Below are 14,817 nucleotides of genomic sequence, written 5' to 3'. Positions count from 1 at the left end.
CCTCTGTATTGTTCTACACAGAATGAATTGCTTTTTTGTAACGGTTCTTTGTGTGGGTTGAAGTGCCCTGGAGTCTGAAGTTTGTCTTGAGCTCATAAAATGGTGGCAATTTATCTGCCAGATTCAATGAAGTTTATCTGGGATTTGCTTTTAGGCTGTTTGGAGGTTTGGTCCATCTTCCGACTGTGACAATAGAAATCTGCTCCAGGACTGGAAACAGCAGCAAAGGAGAAAAACTCATGATGTGTATCTGAGCAAATTAGATATAGATATCTATAGCTATTTATTTATTAGTCACATGTACATAGAAACACACAGTGAAATATGTCTTTTTGCGTTGCTAAGAATGTGCTGAGGGCAGCCCGCAAGTGTCGCCACTCTTCCGGCGCCAACATAGCATGCCCACAGCTCCTAACCTGTATGTCTTTGGAATGTGGGAGGAAACTGGAGCACCCAGAGGAAACCCACGCAGATGCGGGGAGAACATACAAACTCCTTACAGGCAGCACTGGGAATTGAATCCAGGTCGCTGGCACTGTAATAGCATTACGCTAACCGCTATGCTGCAAACGAGTATAAATTGAATGTGAACTGATTGTTGGAGGCACAGCTCTTGCTTTGAAGACTTTTTTTGAACGTGCTGCAGTGCAAGAAAGTTGCACGTGGTTTGATAAGGTAAATGAAAGGTGAATTCAGTAAATGCTTTTAAAGAACAGGTTAGGCTGTAATATGAAGGTGGCTGTAAAAGAATTTTGTTTGGCATTTGATGTCCCAGATGAATCATAGAGTCGTATAGCACAGAAACAGCCCCTTCGGCCCACTATTGTCCGTGCTGACCACCAAGTACTCGTCTCTACTAGAGACACAAGAGACTGCAGGTGCTGGAATCTGGAGCAACAAACAGTCTGCTGGAAGAACTTAGCGTGTTGAGTGGCATCTATGGAGGGAAAGGAATTGTTGACGTTTCGGGTCGAAACCTTGCATCAGGACCCGACAGTTCCTTCCCCTCCCCGCAGATGCTGCTCGACCCACTGAGTTCCTCCAGCAGATTGTTTGTTGGTCATCTATACTAATCCCGTTTACAAGAATTTGGTCTGTCGTCTTCTATCCCTTGGTGATTCAGGTGCTTGTCCAGGTACTTCTTAAATGTGTGAGGGGATCTGCCTCCACCTATCCAGGCAGTGTGTCAAATTCCAACCAACTTTTAGGTGAAATCTCCTCAGATTCCTTCTAAACCTCTTACTGCTTACTCTAAACCTATGCCTTCTAGTTTCAGACACCCAAGCTGTGGGGAGAAGATCTCTTGCTGTCTACCCAATCTATGCCCCTCCTAAGTGAAGATGGATACTCAGTGGTCAGCATGGACATAATGAGCCAAATGGCCTGTTTCTGTACTGTATGACTGACTCCATGAATCTCCTAACCTTTCCTCTATCAGGTAGCTCCTCGGACTCCTTTGCTCTATGGAAAACAAACCCAGTCTCTCCTACCACACACGGAGAACGTTGAAATCTGGGGGAATGGTCACTGTTCCACCCTCCATGTCAGATCACCTTCCCACCTGAACACTGTTCGACCACTCCCTTTCTGCTGTACAGATATGCAAACACCAAGTTTGACTGCTTCCCTCACAGTCGATTAGCCTGCTTATAGAAATTGTCTGGGCTCGCGTTTGGAAGTGTTGAACCAACTAATAATCTCAGCAGAGACTGCACACTCACAAGGTGCCCTCTGTGGGTGAGCAGATTGATGGCTGGTGCAGACTGAATGATGATTGAGGTAACACCGACTGCTATTGGCACCACATACTGCCCTGTTTACTGGGCTGTTGGACCTACCAGATTGGGGAAGTTGCAGCTCGCCTTGCTGCACCATCCATTGTGGACCTTGCTTAGGAGCCGCAAGGGACTAATCACAATAGAAAATAGCTTTGCATCATTGGTCATTTGTCATGTCCATCATGATTGCCTGCCTCTAGACTCGATGTCCATTATGCTGTCCCACCTCCATGCTACCAGCATTGGTCACTTGGCATGTCCATCATGACTCTCTGCCTCCAGACCACCACCATTGGTGACTTGGAATGTCAGTCATAACTCCCTGCCTCCAGACCCCCACCATTGGTCACTTGGAATGTCAGTCATAACTCCCTGTCTCCAGAATCCCATTATTGGTCACTCAACATCTCCTACTGTTGGTTACTTGAGTTGTCGGGGACTCTCTTGGTATATCATATTCTCACACTAGTGTGAAAATAGCCAGTTACCAATGTTGCCCAAGGAATGGTTTTTGTGTAATGTCACAGAAAGGTGTAATACTGAGGAAACCTGCTGATGGAGATCAACTCCAGAATCAATTTTTTTTTTCCCTTGTCTGATTAATAGGGATGGCTTTCTTTTCAGTGGGGAAGTCTGGGGCCTGGTTCAAGAGATTTTGGGGAAGTTGATAGGTAAAGAGAGATCGTGGTGGGCAACAAGGCAATACATAGTAAGGGGGTTGTTGTTGATTGTGGGGGGGGGGAAGAACTGGGGGAATCAGGGAGGGATGACTGTTGATGCAGGTCAAGGGTGGTTTACAGAGTTAGCTAGTTGTGTCTGAAGGAAACACTGCGGCTTCAATTGGACACAAACATTGGTGTAAATTGCCCTCGCCTACTGCATGTGGCCCTCTCAGCTCCTTTTAGTTGGTGGGCCCCCAAGACTAGGGAGACCCAGTTGATAGCAATAGAAATAAAAATAACGTAAAGGAGGTTTCCTGTCCACTCCCATTAAAACTGGCAGGATTTTGGATTTGAATTTTTAACATATTCATTTTCTGTCCATTTTTGGAGTGGTCAAAATTACCTGTCAAACTTTGCCCCATCCTGTCCCATTCCAAATGCTTAACAGTAATCCCAACCATCCAGAGAAGAATGAATCAATGGCACAGTTCTGTCTGAATGCCAGTGATTTTTTTTTCCGCCAAGGAAATGGGGGATAGGACTCTTGGAGATAAGGAAGAAACACAAGAGTTGTTGCCCCAACTACCATTCACTCCATGACAGATGTTGATATGGCGTAATGTGAAGAGATGTCAGAGGGCAAACTAACCCCAGCCCCTCAGTTGGGAAGGAAGGATTAAAAGGTTGGGGGGATTTCCTCAAAAGGTATTTGCATTAGTTGACATCAGATCACAAAAGGAACTTTGTATTTTGGTCAAACCCTTGAGACCAAGGTTAGTAGACACGATTGCAACAAAATCATCAGACTTATACCCGACTTTCCTAAAACCTTATTTGACTTCATGTCAGATTTTCAGACATCCTTAGACCAAGCTTATAGGACAAACTTTAATGCGAGAACATTACAGCATCAGGACATTTACAAGTATCAGAAACAAGGTTGATGAATTTAGAGCATGGGTCAGTACATGGAACTACGATGTAGTGGCCATTACAAAGACTTGGCTGTCACAAGGGCAGGAATGGCTGCTGGATATTCTGAGATTTAGATGTTTCAAAAGGGACGGGGGCGGAGGTAAAAGAGGTAGGGGAGTGGCTTTGCTGATCAGGGATAGTATCACAGCTGTAGAAAGGGAAGATGTCCTAGAGGTATCGTCTACTGAGTCAGTGTGGGTGGAAGTCAGAAACAGGAAGGGAGCAATCACCCTATTGGGAGTATTCTACAGAGCCCCCAATAGCAGCAGAGACACTGAGGAGCAGATCGGGAGGCAGATTTTGGAAAGGTGCAAAAATAACAGAGTTGTTGTCATGGGTGAGTTTAACTTCCCTAATATTGATTGGCACTCCTTAGTGTAAAATGGATAGATGGGGTAAATTTTGTTAGGAGTGTCCAGGAAGGATTCCTGACACAGTATGTGGACAGACCAACTAGAGGAGAGGCCATACTGGACCTGGTACTAGGTAATGAGCCTGATCAGGTTTCAGATCTCTCGGTGGGAGAGCATTTTAGAGACAGTGACCATAACTCCTTGACCTTTACCATAGCTTTAGAGAGGGATAGGAGCAGACAACATGGGAAAGTATTTAATTGAGGGAGGGGGAATTATGATGCTATTAGGCAGGAACTTGGGAGCGTAAATTGGGAACAGTTGTTCTTGGGAAAGTGCACAACGGAAATGTGGAGATTGTTTAGGGAGTACTTGCAGGGGGTTCTGGATAGGTTTGTCCCATTGAGGCAGTGTAAGGATGGTAGAGTGAAGGAACCATGGTTGACAAGGGACGTAGAATATCTTGTCAAGAGGAAGAAAGAAGCTTACCTGAGGTTTAGAAATTATGGATCAGACAAGGCTCTGGAGAATTACAAGGTAACCAGGAGGGAGCTTAAGAATGGATTTAGGAGAGCTAGAAGGGGCATGAGAAGACCTTGGCGAATAAGATTAAGGAAAGCCCCAAGGCTTTCTACACGTATGTGAAGAATAGGAGGATGACTAGAGTGAGGGTAGGACCGATCAGGGATAAAAGAGGAAATGTGTGCCTGGAGTTGGAAGAGGTAGGGGAGGTCCTTAATGAATACTTTGCTTCAGTATTCCCCAGAGATAGAGAGACCTTGGCATTTGTGAGGATGGCGTATGACAGGCTGATACGCTAGGGCATGTCGACGTGAGAAAAGAGGATACGCTGGAACAATTGAAAAACATCAGGAGAGATAAGTCATTGGGGTCGGACCAGACATATCCAAGGTTGTTACAGAAAGCAAGGGAAGAGATTGCTGTGCCTTTGGCAGTGATCTTTGCGTCCTCACTGACCACAGGAGTAGTGCTGGATGATTGGAGGGTGGCAAATGTTGTTCATTTGTTTAAGAAAGTGAGTAGGGATAACCCTGGGAATTACAGGCCAGTGAGTCTTACTTCATTGGTGGGCAAATTACTGGAGAAGATTCTTCGAGACAGGATTATGGGCATTGGGAGAAGCAGAGGCTGATTAGGGACAGTCAGCATGGCTTTGTGAGGGGCAGGTTGTGCCTCACGAGCCTGATTGAATTCTTTGAGGATGCAACAAAGCACATTGGTGAAGGTAGAGCAGTGGATGTGGTGTGGGGATTAGCGTGATGTTATTACAGTGCCAGTGACCCGGGTTCAATTCCAACAGCTGTCTGTAAGGAGTTTGTACATTCTCCCAGTGACTGCGTGGGTTTCCTCTGAGTGCTCCAGTTTCTTCCCACATTCCAAAGACGTACAGGTTAGGAAGTTGTGGGCATCCTATGTTGGCGCCGGAAACGTGGTGACACTTGCAGGCTGCCCTCAGAACACTCTACACAAAGATGAATTTCACTGTGTGACTCATAAATAAATCTTATCTTACATGGATTTTAGTAAGGCATTTGATAAGGTTTCTCATGGAAGGCTCATTCAGAAAGTCAGGTCGCATGGGATCCAGGGAAACATGGCTGTGTGGATTCAGAATTGGCTTGCCCACTAAAGACAGAGGGTGGTTGTAGATGGAGCGTATTCTGCCTGGAGGTCGGTGACCAGTGGTGTTCTGCAGGGATCTGTTCTGGGACCCTACTCTTTGTGATTTTTTTAAATGACTTGGATGAGGGTGGGTTAGTAAGTCTGCTGGTGACATGAAGGTTGGTGGTGTTGTGGATAGTGTGGAAGGTTACAACAGGACATTAATAGGATGCAGAGCTGGTTTGAGAAGTGGCAGATGGAGTCCAACCCAGAAAAGTGTGAAGTGATACACTTTGGAAGATCAAAGGTTAATGGCAGGACTCTTAGCAGTGTGGAGGAACAGAGGGATCTTGGGGTCCATATCCATAGATCCCTCAAAGTTGCCGAGCAGGTTGATAGGGTTGTTAAGAAGGTGTATGGTGTGTTGGTCTTCATTAGTCAGGGTATTGAGTTCAAGAGCCGTGAGGTAATGTTGCAGCTCTATAAAACTCTGGTTAGACCATAACTTGGAGTATTGTGTTCAGTTCTGGTCGCCTCACTATAGGAAGGTTGTGGAAGCTTTAGAGAGGGTGCAGAGGAAATTTACCAGGATGTTGCATGGATTGGAGAGCATGTCTTATAAGGATAGGTTGATTGAGCTAGGGCTTTTCTCTTTAGATCAAAGGAGGAGGAGAAGTGACTTAATAGAGATGTACAATATGAATAAGAGGCATAGATCAAGTGGACAGTCAGACACTTATTCCCAGCGCAAAAATGGATAACATGAGGGGGCATAATTTTAAGGTGGTTGGAGGAAGGTATCGGAGGGATGTCAGAGGTAAGTTTTTCACATTGAGACTGGTGGGTGCGTGGAATGCACTGCCGGCAGATGTGGTGGAGGCAGATACATTAAGGACATCTAAGAGACTCTCAGATAGGCACATGAATGATAGAAAAATGGAGGGCTACGTGGGAGGGAAGGGTTAGATAGATCTTAGAGCAGGATAAAATGTCAGCACAACATCGTGGGCCGAAAGGCCTGTACTGTGCTGTAATGTTCTATGTTCTAAACCTGTAGATTATCGCTGTGCACCTTCACTAATGGATTTGAATTACTATGAAGTCTTAAAAGCAGCTTTTGTGCAATGATTAACCAGGTGCCTGAATTGTTAATGGTGTCTGTTTGTCCTCCTGATTGCAGAGCTGAAGATGATGGCAGCAGGGAAGTATGCAAGTTTGCCTCGCAAGGCCCACACTGACCGCAAGTGCTCGCTCGCATCCTCGATGGAGACGCTGGATGCTGGGGACAGCCTCTCTGTCCAGCATTCCAGTTTGTTCCAGAGCGTCTCCATCCACGGCACACTCCCAAGAAAGAATAGCAGGAAGCTGTCTCTCCCAAGTTGTGGCACATACGCACCCACGGAAATTCAATCCCTGTCGCTGCAATCTCGATTGCGCAAAACATCTTGGTCATGTGATGTCATCGAAGAGCATCCCTCCCAAGATGCCAAGGAATACCATTCTGGGTAAATGATTACATTACTAGTTCTCAATGCACTGAGGATGATGGGGACTTACCCAACAGGGCTGTGATAGTTGCTTATCATGTTTAATGCTTATTTGAGTTAGCTGTGTTGTACATTATATAGAGGCTCAGCATTCACCTACCAAATACTGAAAGGCCTGGATGGAGTGGATGTGGAGAGAACATTTCCATTAGCAGGAGAGTCTAGGATCTGAGGGCATGGCCTCAGAATAAAGGGACATCCCTTTAGAACAGAGATGAGGAGGAATTTCTTCAGCTAGAGGGTGGGGAATCTGTGGAATTCATTGCCTCAGAGGGCTGTGGAGATCAAGTCATTGGGTGTATTTAAGGCAGAGATTGATAGGTTCTTGCTTGGTAAGGGGGTTACGGGGATAAGGCGGGAGAATGGGGTTGAGAAAAAGAAATCAGCCATGATCGAATGGCAGAGCAGACTCCATGAGCCGAATGGTCTAATTCTGTTCCTATACCTTATGGTCCACTCCTTGAACAAAGCAAATGGACACTGTCCTGGGGCACTTGCTGAGGATATTTTTGGGACTAGCAGTGGGACGTGGAGGAGGATATCACACGCTAATATGGTTGTTGCCTTCAGCAATAGACCCAGCCAGTCACAGGTCCACTGTCCTAGGTCAACCTGATCCGGTAACCTCACTCCATCCTGACCACCTCTTGAATTCCATCTTTTCCAGCCTGCAGTGGAAGAGATTTGCTTCAATAAACTAGGCAGGATATTGTTGGGTCCTGTATTCTAATGCTTGTTCAAGTTAGCTGTGTTGTAATTATATAGTTTGTGTTGGTGTTGACTCACCCTGCACTGGCATTAGTCTTGACCAGTCACATTATTACACAGGGATTGATATCTTATGAACTCTGTTGTGATTAATTGTTGCAGCAGCAGTACAGTGCAAGACTTTAAAATTACAGTAAGTTACATAAATAAATAGTGCAAAAGAGGAATAACAAGGAAGTGTTCATTGATCCATGGACCATTCAGAAATCTGATGGTGGAGGGGAAGAAGCTGTTCTTAAAACGTTGGGTGTGGGTCTACAGGCTCCTGTACCTCCTCCCTGATGGTAGTAATGAGAACAAGAAGAGGGCATGTGAGGGTCCTTAATGATGGATGCCACCATCTTGAGGCACCGTCTCTTGAAGATGGCCTCGCTGGTGGGGAGGGTTGTGCCCGTGATGGAGCTTGACTGGAAGAAGTGCGTGTGAATTACTGCTTCACCTGAAAGATGTTAAGATGGAACAGCTTGTTTGAGTGTTTACACTTATCTTTACCAGTGGCAGGTTCTTGCAGGTTTGATTGTTGGGCTGAAAACATTCTTTGTGCATTGATCTATTTGGAAAATCTTGTTATCAAAGTGAGACCAAAAAAAGTCAGAAGCAAACTTAAGTATTGTCAGTCCAATTAATCTACTTGGCTGTTGCTATCATACCACATATTCTCCTATTGTGACTTTCCCACTCTCACCCTTTGACTCCCTGCCACACTCTTCCCGGTTAACTAACCCAGTTAAAGATAAGGTATCAGCCTTGGTTCAATGGTAGCTTGCTCAATACTGGCTCAGGAGATCTGTCGCAATTCCACTTTACTTATTTACTATCCTAATCACCAGGAAGTTGGAGGGGGAGGGGAAGGAAGGAGAAGGTTCTGGGGTGGGAATTAGGCCCAGCAGTGCTGAACTATTTGCCCATAGAGCACAGGTTACTAGGTTGCCTCAAACATGGATGCCCTCGAGGTGGCTAATAGACTGAGATTAACACAGGACGTATGTGAGTTAACATTTAAAGCCCAAACTAAATGTAAAACACATTTTTTCCATGTTCATGTGGTACACAGGACTGAATGCATACTGTGAAAATTAAGTTAACCAAATTATGCTTAAAAGTGAATTCTAAATAGGTGCTTTTGCTTTTGTTTAATATACTTTCAGTAGGTTGTGTGAAACCGTCCCTGTTCTGAGGGAGATTTCTTGTTGCCAAGATTAAATATTTAGCTTGATGCGCAGTCGGTGCAGATGTTATCATAGACAAGGAATGTTACTGTGAGTAATGGAGTGAATTTTGGTTCCCCAGATAACCTACCACCGTGACAGAGAGATTAGAGTGCCGGGGGAGGGGGCGGTGTGGGGGGAGCTGCTTTTCAAAGTCTTCTTCTGAAGTGCTGCACTTTGTTTTTAGTTTAGTGGACTTGCAGCAAGATCAAGCCATTACCTGAATAACAGGAAACTTTGCTGCAGTTCAAATGATTGCCGTCTGATCCACAGCCTGTGATAGAGGGCTACTGTGCTGCATGTGATGCCTCGTTGTGGGTTTGATCCCACTGCCTCCCTGTGACATTGAACTCTGCCTCTCATATACCAACTGTACTGGTCCCAGGAAGCAGAGGTCTTCTCTCCAGTGGGAGTGGGGGCAGGTGGGATGGTGGAATTTAGTTGTATAGTGAATGGATTCCAAGCTGACTTAGCTGTAGCAGGGGCTTGATACTGGTGAACTTTGGAGGCAACATGTCATAAAGGCCTCCATATTTCCACAGTGCCCTGAAGAAGGGTCCTGACCCGAAACGTCGACCGCCTCCTTTTCTCCATGGATGCTGCCTGGCCTGTTGAGTCCCTCCAGCATCCTCGTGTTTTTCATCTGGATTCCAGCACCTGCAGTCCTTTGTTTCTCCACTGGAAATTAAGTCGCTCCCATTGACTTCTGGCAGTGGAGATGTTAACTGAGGCTTCCTTTGCTCCCTGGGTGATGGAGTGGAGTAACAGGAGCCCCCTCTTCCTGTCCATCATCCACACAAGGGCCTCAATCAGCATCCATTAACCTGGCAAAACGCTGTACTTCCAGTGTGGAATCTGCTGACTGACTGAAGACCAGATGTACGATCTGTCACAGAACGTTGGACCTCTTCCAGTCATAGAATGATCATAGCACACAAGGAGGCCTTTCAGCCATCGAGTCTCAGTCTGATCCAAGTAGAGCTATTCTGTCAACCCTATTCCCCACCCCTCTTCAAACTCCACCTTGATCATTTCCCCATAGGCCTGCACAGACAGTGGCATAATGGCGCAGCGAGTGGATCTGTTACCACACAGCTCCAAAGATCTGGGTTCAATCCTGACCTCTGGTGTTGACTGTGTGGAGTTTGCAGGTTTTCCAGTGACCATGTGGTTTTCCTCCGAATGCTCTGGTTTCTTCCTGCATTTGCGATTGGTAGGTTAACTGGCCACTGTAATTTACCCTTGCTGTGTGGGGAAGTGGTAAAATTTGGGGGGTGGAGCTGTTGACAGGATTCTGGGGAGAATAAAAGGAGATTAAGTGTCGTTTTAGTGTGAATGGGTGCTTCGTGGTCGGTACGGACTCAATGGGTCAGAGACCCTGTTTCCATGCCGAATAATTCTATTAATAACCCTAAATTATCCTCTCATAGGTGCCTACCCATTCCCCTTTGAAGGCTCTGATTGATTCTGTTTTCACCGCCCCTGTAGGCAGTGAGTTCACGATCATAATCGCTCTCCATGTTTCCAAGATGTTCTTGAACCATCCACTAATGGGAATGCCTTTCCTCTACTTACCTTGCTTATACCTGTTGTGACCCAGTACACCTCTGTCAAAGTCATTATCATCTTGATTCTGAGGAATATCCTCTTCGTCTAAAAACAAGAAGCTACCTCTTTTAAAGTGTAAGAGGAGGAATATACTAGTCCCCTCCTTGTCCCTAGACCTCAACATCACAAGCAGCCAATCAACAGTACAGGTGGTGAAGGGTCAACCCTACCTCATTTCCTTGTGATTAATCTGGGACGCCTACTGTGGCCATATTGAAATTTAAGTGCCACACAACACTTCTACTTTAGGCTGCTGATGTAGTGAATGGCATCAGCAGCCTATAGTAGAAGTGTTGTGTGGCAAGATCGAGCATGGCAAATAGAGCCTGGTGGAGGGAGTGAAAGGGTCAGTGCACGTGGGTCAGGCACAGTGGTGTAGCGGTTAGCATTACACTATTACAGCGCCAGCGACCCGGGTTCAATTCTGGCCACTGTCTGCAAGGAGTTTGTACATTCTTCCCGTGTCTGCGTGGGTTTCCTCCGGGTGCTTCGGTTTCCTCCCACATTCCAAAGACATACGGGTTAGGAAGTTGTGGGCATGCTATGTTGGCGCCGGAAGCATGATGACACTTGCGGGCTGCCCCCAGAACACTATGCAAAAGATGTATCTCACTGTGTGTTTCGATTTACATGTGACTCATAAAGATATCTTATCTGTTTAGTGAGACTAGCATAGGGCTACATCTTGTATAGATTTGTATTGCTGTGAGTTTGTCAGGTTTTGCACAAAAGAAGAAGCAGTTAATTCTTATATAGAGCTGTAGCCAAGGTACTGTAGGCTAGAAATCACCATTGAGTGTACAGGCAACTGGGACTGCATTGCTAGAAAGTGGGCCATATTGTGATTTTCCGTAATGCAAAGCCACATCATCAATGCTTGGATCAAGAGTAAAAGTAAATGTGTTTTGTTTCACATAAATTTTGTGAGAGCAAATTTTATTCCATATCTCAAATTTTTGGGTAGTGATTTATGAATTCGGTAAGGGCAAATTTCTGTTACCTGAATGGCTGTAATAAAGAGGGGTGTGGTGGAGGTGTTGCCTGAATTGGCAGCAGAAAGTTTAACAAATGCTTTTGATATTCCTCTCATTGTCACAGATCATAACCAGGGTTGTTTTGAATAAAACAGCAGGGACAGCTTGTAGTTATGTAATACCCTTTCTTGTAGTTAAACAGCCATTGGTGGTTCACAGGAACATAATGAGCCAGAGAGCCAAAGGGTAGTTGTGGTACATTGGGAAAGGGGACTGAGAGCTTGTCAAAGAGGTAGGATTTTGGGGAGGCTTCCATATCGAATTCCAGAACTTGGGATCTGGACAGCAGTGGTATTGGTATTGGTTTATTATTGTCACTTGTACCGAGGTACAGTGAAAAACTTGTCTTGCATACTGATCGTACAGGTCAATTCATTACACAGTGCAGTTACATTGAGTTAGTACGGAGTGCATTGATGTAGTACAGGTAAAAACAATAACAGTACAGAGTAGTGTCACAGCTATAGAGAAAGTGCAGTGCAATAAGGTGCAAGGTCACAACAAGGTAGATCGTGAGGTCAGAGTCCATCTCATCATATAAGGGAACCGTTCAATAGTCTTATCACAGTGGGATAGAAGCTGTCCTTGAGCCTGGTGGTATGTGCCCTCAGGCTCCTGTATCTTCTACCTGATGGAAGAGGAGAAAAGAGAGTATGACCCGGGTGGGGGGGTCTTTGATTATGCTGGCTGCTTCACCAAGGCAGCAAGGGGTAAAGACAGAGTCCAAGGAGGGGAGGCTGGTTTCCATGACGCGCTGGGCTGTGTCCACAACTCTCTGCAGTTTCTTGTGGTCCTGGAAAGAGCAGTTGCCGTACCAAGCCATGATGCATCCAGATAGGATGCTTTCTATGGTGCATCGATAAAAGTTGGTGAGTGTCAAAGGAGACATACCGACACCAAAGCAAGCGAAGGAAGGAGAGGTGCTGAGGGTGGAGAAAGGCAGGAATGTGGAAGGGGTTGCAGAGATAGGAAAGGGCTGGATAGAAGTTGAGATGTTGATGGGTTAGGAGACTTGTAGCTCAGCAAGCAAAGGATGATGAATGAATTGGACCTGCAGGGTGAGGACACAGACACTAATATCCCCCAGAGTACTTTGTGGGCCCATGTTACTGCTGCAGTAACCAATAACATTCAGACCAGATGTGCATCTTTCCTGTCACTTGCAGCTTCACAGAGGAGGAGAGAATGTTCAGAAGTTGAAAGATAACAGTCAGTCAGGAAGAGTGACTCATCTAATCTTTGGCCTTGTTACTCTTGCATGAATATACAGTAAATGCATTCTCATTGGGCTCAATCTCATCCTTAACCCACAAACCAACCCACAATAAACCAGATGGCATAATGCTTTCCTTCCTGACTAAGCAGTCTACAATCTAGAATCTGATCAGCAACTTTTTAAATTACTGAGTTTTCCCCTCTCTTTGACACCTTTCTCTCTGTATCACTGAGTGTTCCATCTGGGGAATGCATGCACCAGGTCTTTTACTTCCAACCTTGGAGATGTGATTGCACCCTGTCCACCACACCTTTTACAGGGGGTTGACCTACTCTTTCCCTGTAATATTCTTGATCCCGGGCATCCAGCACTTGACCATATTCAGGAGGAAAAGGTTTCTCTTCCATCACTAGTATCTCAGAACTGGAATGGAAGCAAGTCACCGTTGACCCGGAGTGACCATCTTAGAAGAAAATGACTGATGTGCCACACACCTTCTGCATAAATAGCACACACTACAATAACAAAGGTCTGTTTTGTGTTGGGGTATGGGCTTGCTAAATTAATTTGACAGGATTGTATGGGGCTTGTTTGGGCTGTGGGTTAAAAGCAAGGTGACCAGAATATACACATTGATCTCCAATTGGTAACGGTCTTGTAAAGTGTAGTCAATCACTAGATAACACCACTGTGTATCATCATTACCACTGTGATGTAACACACATAAATGGTTTCTATGTCATGTTATCTTGGTATGAATGGGCAATGAATAGGAATATCTATTTCTATATATAACACCTCACCTGGTTTCCCCCCCATTGCTTACCAGCTCCTGCTCACCCCTCCCCATCACCTCTTTATACTGGCTGCCTCCCCTTTACACTCTCAGTCCTGATACACTGTAGGGTCTTGATCGAAAACATCGACAATTTCTTTGCCTCCACAGTTGCTGCCTGACTCGCTGAGTTCCTCCAGCACCTTGTTTTTTGCTCCAAGTTGCAGTATCTGCAGTCTTTGTCGTATCTCCATTAGGAATATCTAGTCCTTTTCTTGTATACAACACGTTTAGATAATACACACCTCACATACCTGACATCAGCATCATATGAGAATTTACCCACACTGTTCAATCAGCGTTTTGCGGTGTTTTTAGCTGAATAGGCCGTGATGCTCGCAGTATACCTACAACAGGTCCAAGGCCAGCTGTGTTGGCCTGGTGGATAAAAGCATCAACCGTTGTTATACCAAAGCATTCAGACTGACGAGGAAGGGTGTTTGATTTGATGTCACCTGATTCCTGTGTGAGTTTGTCCTGTCTCCACATTAACAAAGTGATGGTGGGGGAAGGGGTTGCGGAAATTGGCCACTGGATAGGGGTCGTAACAGGATTAGGGAATCCCTTCAATAGCCTTCAGAGTGTGAAACAAACTGGTGACACCAGCTGGAATCTCGCACTCCCGTGCGGATTCTCTCAAGCTTCTACAGGTGCTACTATTAGAAGATATCCTGACAGGTTGCATCCCAGCCTGGGACGGCAACTGCTCTGCTCTGGACCTGCAGAACCTGCAGAGAGCGGTAAACACAGCCCAGTCCATCACAGGTTCGACACTTCCTTCCATCCAGTCCATCTTCACGGTGCGTTGTTTCAGGAAGGTTGACAGTACTGTCAAGGACGCCTGCAGCCTTGGCCATTCCCTTCTCTCTCTTCTACCTTCTGGAAGAAGATACAGGAGCTTGAAAGCCCAAACATTCAGATTCAAGAATAACTTCTTCCCCACTGCTATCAGACTTCAGAAACAATCACCTGTTTCACAACCTTCCCATTGGCACTGCTCTGTTCTCCTACTCTTAATTCTGCCTCTCAGTTATTCCATTATTGTCACTTTAGCATTTATTTTTGCACGACCTCAGCTCGCACTACTATCTTTGCACCATCCTGTTGTTTTGCACTCATTGCTGTATTTATTATTACCACATATACTATTTACTCCCTGAGCTTCCCTTGAGTGAGGAATTTCATTGAACCCCGGTGCATGTGACAATAA

At 45.5% G+C, this 14,817-nt stretch overlaps 1 protein-coding gene across 4 annotated transcripts in view; it reads left to right on the top strand.

Moving 5' to 3' along the window:
* bcar3 (BCAR3 adaptor protein, NSP family member) overlaps positions 1 to 14,817 on the top strand; it is a 158,276-nt gene that overhangs the window by 71,480 nt on the left and 71,979 nt on the right. For all 4 annotated transcript variants that reach the window (XM_052011192.1, XM_052011191.1, XM_052011194.1 and 1 more), the window contains one exon: positions 6,572 to 6,896. In XM_052011192.1, coding sequence (XP_051867152.1) covers positions 6,572 to 6,896 — 325 coding nt within the window. The remainder of the gene's footprint in view (positions 1 to 6,571; positions 6,897 to 14,817) is intronic.

This window comes from Pristis pectinata, chromosome 3 (genome assembly GCF_009764475.1).
Source record: "Pristis pectinata isolate sPriPec2 chromosome 3, sPriPec2.1.pri, whole genome shotgun sequence".
NCBI lineage: Eukaryota > Metazoa > Chordata > Chondrichthyes > Rhinopristiformes > Pristidae > Pristis > Pristis pectinata.
Note: the sequence above shows the minus strand (reverse complement) of the source record. Positions and strands in the feature narration are given on the sequence as shown.